The sequence below is a fragment of the Atta cephalotes genome (genome assembly GCF_000143395.1).
Source record: "Atta cephalotes unplaced genomic scaffold scaffold00011, whole genome shotgun sequence".
In the NCBI taxonomy this organism is placed as follows: Eukaryota; Metazoa; Arthropoda; class Insecta; order Hymenoptera; family Formicidae; genus Atta; species Atta cephalotes.
The window spans coordinates 569,696-575,921 of NW_012130075.1; the positions used below are offsets into that span (position 1 = coordinate 569,696).

General features: G+C 32.1%; 1 protein-coding gene across 1 annotated transcript; it reads left to right on the forward strand.

Annotated features, from left to right (window-relative positions):
• Positions 1-2,209: 2,209 nt before the first annotated feature.
• Positions 2,210-5,976, forward strand: LOC105627929 (putative pre-mRNA-splicing factor ATP-dependent RNA helicase DHX16). Its single transcript, XM_012209201.1, has 12 exons — positions 2,210-2,384; positions 2,460-2,628; positions 2,708-2,949; positions 3,027-3,229; positions 3,297-3,592; positions 3,767-4,071; positions 4,294-4,451; positions 4,533-4,806; positions 4,894-5,329; positions 5,392-5,497; positions 5,568-5,744; positions 5,845-5,976. The coding sequence occupies exons 1-12, from the start codon at positions 2,210-2,212 to the stop codon at positions 5,974-5,976; spliced, it is 2,673 nt and encodes an 890-aa protein (XP_012064591.1).
• The last annotated feature ends 250 nt before the right edge of the window (positions 5,977-6,226 follow it).

Sequence of the window (6,226 nt, forward strand, 5' to 3'; positions counted from 1 at the left end):
TGAGAAACTGCATTTTCTATTCAAAATTTGAATTGATCAGTATTCACAATGCACAGAAAAAGCTAATATTTTTAGATTGAAAAGCATAGAGGTATGTTCCATGCAATTCCCACAAATGAATAGAAATGCATTCAGGATTGAAAAGCATTCATTTTAACATTCGTTAATTAATATTTCTGAAAATCTGAATCCAATTCAATTCATTTCAATCCTTTTCGTTTGCTGGGCTAAATTTATTAGTTGTTTGTTTGTTTTATGGATGAGTATATTTATAAAGAAAAGAGGATCTCTTAAAAATTGGCGGGGGTGATGGAGGGTCTCTCTATAGCTCGTTGTTGCTAAATTCCCAGCAAATGAGAATGGAATACTATTCAATTCAAAATTTTGAATTCGGAATGCAGTTTCTCAATCCATCCAATTGAATCTAATTGAATCTAATTGAATCCAATTATATCCAAAAAAAAGTATTCGTCATTTAAAATACGCGTTCGGATAGAGAAAATTTTAATCCATTCTCGTTTGCTGGGTTATTGTGTTTTTTTCTGATTTTTGAAACTAGAAAAATGTAATTAATGTCCGTTTCCACCAATATAGATTAACTTTAATCTCGATTTAATTTATTTTTCCTCTTTTTCTAACTTTTTTTAGAACTAGAAAAAGACGAAGAGTAAATTGAACCGAGATTAAAATTAATCTACATTGGTGAAAAATGGGCATAAGTGAAATAAACATCACGCGCATGTAAGATGAATATTTCTGATCCATAGTTTGTGAATATAACATAATTGTACGAACTTAACTACATATTGAGGGAGAGTTTAATTTAATGAGTTCTTGATCGAAAAAAATTTGAATTTTGTATTCTACATATATATTATAAATAAAAGTTGTTGAATTTTAATAAATGAAAGTGAAAATTCAAACAAGTTAATTTAGTAAATTTTGTCTTTTACTATTTTATAAACTTACGAAGTTATAATGTTTCTTTATGCAAATTTTCAGTCCGTTTTTACTAAACATAATTAGTATATGTAACTCTTTTATTTTAGAATAAGACATGAATGATTCACATCTTATTCTAAAATAAAAAAGTTATTTAGTTCATTCTTTTATTTTCATTTCATTCATTTTCAATTCATTATTTTAAACAACAACACTTCTGACTTATTTTTTATTTAATATTTTAAATAAGTTTCCGAGAACTATTTTATATTTTTTATTTTAAACAAGACGTATCAGTTTTTTAATTCCTACGATTTTATATTTGAAATAAATTTCTGGAAATTTTATATTTTTTATTTTAAATGATTGAAAGGCATAGAGATATGCTTCATGCAATTTCTAAATGAATGAAAATGCATTCATTTTAACATTCGTGAATCAATATTTCTGAAAATCTGAATCCATTTCAATTCATTTCAATCTATTCTCGTTTATTGGATAAAAATTATATTTTGAAAAATGTTTTATTTTATTTATGATTTATGGAATTTATATTATATATTATATTATATATTATATTATATATTATATTATATATTATTTTTAAAATAATTTAGCACGTGATTTATAGTACTGCAATTTAGCAGGACTCGCACATTTATTTTCGACACCAAAAATCAATTGTACATGCATATTAATTAATAGTAATTATATTTGGTAAAAACGGGCTGAATTTGCATGAAGAAATATAACTTCATAATTTTGTAAGATATTATAACACAAAATTCACTAATTAATAACTTGTTTAAATTTTCAATTTCGTTTATTAAAATTCAACAACTTTTATTTATGTAGGAGATGCTAAATTAAAATTATTTTTTCGTTCGAGATCCTATTTTAATCTATATAGTCACGCTTCTAACCTGAGGATTTAGTACAGAGACGAACCACATCATATTTACTTTTGATAATACGATTTTGTCGATAGTGTCAGAAAATGTATGTAGTCATGTAGTTCCCAAATTGAAAATGGATATATTGGCGGTAGTGTACGGGTGATTTCGACTTTCGACTTTCAACGGTAATAAGAAAAAGTTTGGCATGGCCTCTCAGGTTTTTTTCTAGTACCATAAAAACTGATATTTTTTGAGTATTTATTGTGCATATTGTACATCTACTTTTGATTATTTATAGTATCGATAGTATCGTTACACTTTCCGATTCCAAAGTTTGGAGTGAAAAGAAAAGTGCGGACATAACCTACTATATGCTTTCCAAAATGAGCAAATACAGACGAGAAGAATCCTCGAGTGAGGATACAGACAGTGAAGAAGAACGTCGCAAGAAGGATATCAAGGAAAGAGATAGCTTTGCCAGTCGTCTCAGAGCCAAAGATGAAAGTAAAAGACGTAATGTTGCTACACTTCCTGGATCCGGCGCTGGTAAGTTGTCAAAAGAATATCTATGAATGTTTAACATTTTAAAAGATGTTACTTATTGCTTGTTATTATCTGCAGCCGAAGCAGCAAAGAGACTTAAAATTATAGAGACTGATACGAGAGATAAACTGGTACCAAAATTGAGAATCGAGTCTCGTAGGAAATACCTGGAGAAACGTAAAGAGGATAAAGTTGCAGAACTAGAAGCTGATATTCTTGATGACGAATATCTATTTGATGAAAACATGTAATTATATGAGTTATGTATATAATTAATATTTTTAAAATATAATTATTGATCTAATAAGTTATTTCAAATTTTATAGTTTAACAGAAAAAGAAAAACATGAAAGAGCTCATAAGAAACAGTTACTGCACTTGGCAAAGGAGCATGAGAAGGCAAGAGAACTCGAGCGTATGCAACGTTATCATATGCCTCTTGAGAAGGGTAAAACAGAACCAGAACCTGACACAACGGAAAAGGAACCACCGCAATCTGAACAAAGTAAATGGGAATCAGATCAGATGTCATCAGCTGTTTTTCGTTTTGGTGCTAAAGATAGGAAAGGTATATATACTAAATTAAAAGTAATTGTTTATATGATCTGTCTTTCTATTAAGTAAGCTTACAATTTTCTATTATAGCTCAACAAGAATATAATCTTCTCATGGAGGATGAGATGATAGAGTTTGTTCAAGTGCTTCATATGCCTGGATACAAGGATAAAAAACGGGAAGAAAGTCCACCCGCGCATGTTAAAAGTTTACAAACTATACAGGAGACAAAGAAAAGTTTGCCTATTTATCCTTTCAGAAAGGATTTGATACATGCTATCAAAGATCATCAGGTAAGTAGAAAGCAAATAGAATATTTAACAACAATGTTAAAGGATGCATTATGTATTTGTATTTCAGGTTTTAATAATAGAAGGTGAAACAGGATCAGGTAAGACAACACAGATTCCACAATATTTGTACGAATCTGGATTCGCTGATGACGGTAAGATTATTGGATGCACTCAGCCACGGCGAGTAGCTGCTATGTCAGTGGCTGCGAGGGTAGCTCATGAAATGGCCGTTAAGTTGGGTAATGAAGTTGGCTATGCCATTCGTTTTGAAGATTGCACATCGCAACGTACTCGTATCAAATATATGACTGACGGTACATTACACCGAGAGTTCCTCAGTGAACCTGATTTAGCGTCGTACAGGTACATCTATGTGTATACTGTTAATAGAATTAAGAAAAAAACATGAAAATAGAAATAAAAGGATCAATAATAATCTTTAACATACTTGAAAATTGTTAGTAATATTTAGACTTTAAATATTACTAATACATTGTTATCCTAAATTATTATGATAATTGATTTTTTATATTTTAGCGTAATGATAATCGATGAAGCACACGAACGTACTTTACACACTGACATTTTATTTGGACTGGTGAAAGATATCGCAAGGTTTCGTCCTGATTTGAAGCTGCTGGTATCATCGGCTACATTGGATGCTACAAAATTCAGTGAATTCTTTGACGATGCTCCTATATTTAGAATACCTGGACGTCGTTTTCCTGTCGACATTTATTACACAAAAGCGCCGGAATCAGATTATATTGAAGCGTGTGTAGTTTCGATTATTCAGATTCACATAACGCAACCATCGGGTGATATATTAGTATTTCTGACCGGTAAGTGTTAAGGCCGCAACACAGACTTTTTGCATAATGCACACAGTGTATAAGCGAATCAACCAATCAGAATTCTTCCTCTTCTTTCATTTCAGGGAAGAGAAGAATTTTGATTGGTTGATTCTCTCACGCACTATGCATTATGCTTTATGCAAGTCTGCTGCAACCATTAAGATTATTCAAAATGCTTACTGACATAACGAAATATATTTCTATATAAAGGGCAGGAGGAGATCGAGACATGTCAGGAAATGTTACAAGAGAGAGTGAGAAGACTAGGGAGCAAATTGGCAGAACTTTTAATTTTACCTGTTTACGCAAATCTACCAAGCGATATGCAAATAAAAATATTTCAACCAACTCCACCTGGCGCGAGGAAGGTAATATTTTTTTTAAAATTTTTTTAAATAATTTTTCGAAATATCTTTTAGACTAAATTTAAATCTTTATTTATCTTTAAGGTTGTACTGGCAACTAATATAGCGGAGACTTCATTAACTATAGACAACATAGTATACGTGATAGATCCTGGTTATGCGAAACAGAACAATTTCAATCCACGCACCGGCATGGAGAGTTTAATAGTCGTGCCGATCAGCAAAGCGTCCGCGAATCAGAGAGCAGGACGCGCCGGAAGAGTAGCACCTGGAAAGTGCTTCCGTTTGTATACAGCTTGGGCTTATCAGCATGAACTTGAAGATAACACCGTGCCTGAAATACAACGGATTAATTTGGGTAAGAATCAATGTATCTTGTTAAAATTTTATAAGTTATATTTGTTTAAATTTAATTTGTATGAAAATATTTCGATGATGTTTGCAGGTAATGCAGTGCTTACTTTAAAAGCTCTCGGGATAGATGATTTGATGCATTTCGATTTCTTGGATCCACCACCGCCCGAAACGCTGATTTTGGCGATGGAACAGTTGTACGCACTAGGTGCGCTGAATCATCGTGGAGAGCTAACAAAACTTGGACGTAGAATGGCTGAGTTTCCACTGGATCCAATGATGGCGAAGATGCTGTTAGCCAGCGAGAAGTATCGCTGTTCAGAAGAAGTGGCTACCATCGCGGCCATGCTTTCGGTGAATGGTGCTATCTTTTATAGACCGAAGGATAAAATTATACATGCGGATGCTGCACGCAAGAATTTCCATGTACCTGGCGGTGATCATCTGACTCTCCTTAATGTGTACAATCAATGGGCACAGAGCGATTTTAGTACACATTGGTGTTACGAAAATTTCATACAGCACAGGTATGTCAATATGCATAATGTTAACAAAATATATTTCTCACGATTTATCATGGATCTTTCAGATCCATGAAACGGGCAAGAGATGTTAGAGAACAGTTAGTAGGTTTGATGCAGCGTGTCGAGATGGAATTAGTCTCGGGAATTACAGAAACAATTAATATTAGAAAGGTACGTTAATATCATAATGTGCTAATATTATGGATTTTTTCATAAAATAATAGAAAAATGTTTTGTTTAGGCTATTACAGCTGGTTATTTTTATCACGTGGCACGTTTATCGAAGGGAGGGTGTTACAAAACTGCAAAGCATAATCAACAAGTCGCGATACATCCAAATAGTTCCCTATTCCAAGATCTTCCGCGTTGGCTTCTTTATCACGAACTTGTCCTCACTACTAAGGAATTTATGCGTCAGGTATATGCTATAATATAAAATATAAAACAATAGTCTAAATTTAATTTTGTAAGTTTATAAAAGATTGTATCTTTGTGATTCAAACATATGTATTGTGTAGGTGACAGAAATTGAAAGCAAATGGTTGCTCGAAGTGGCACCCCATTATTATAAGCCTAAAGAAGTAGAAGATTCAACGAACAAAAAGATGCCGAAAGTTGCAGGCAGGTCACGACCAGATGGAACGAATTAAAAGTAATTCTGTACTATCTTTCAACTGTGATATTAAATTATATTTTTTGTACATAATGTTTTTGTACGATGTGTAAATACACAAAAACTTACCATTCATCTAGATTCAATTTTTTTGTATCACGTAGTGAAACTTCTTTCATCTTCTGAAAGACAAATGCAACAAAAAAGACAATGCAACAAAAATGTTAAGCCTAACACATTGATTAATAATTTCTCCTCTCTTTTCTTCATACATCACTAACTTATCA

Bases quoted from the DNA above. Each gene is read 5' to 3' on its own strand.
- LOC105627929 (XM_012209201.1), top strand. From the start codon at position 2,210: ATGCTTTCCAAAATGAGCAAATACAGACGAGAAGAATCCTCGAGTGAG. The intron at 2,385-2,459 runs GTAAGTTGTCAA...TATTATCTGCAG, and splicing joins ACTTCCTGGATCCGGCGCTG to CCGAAGCAGCAAAGAGACTT. The intron at 4,807-4,893 runs GTAAGAATCAAT...TGATGTTTGCAG, and splicing joins AATACAACGGATTAATTTGG to GTAATGCAGTGCTTACTTTA.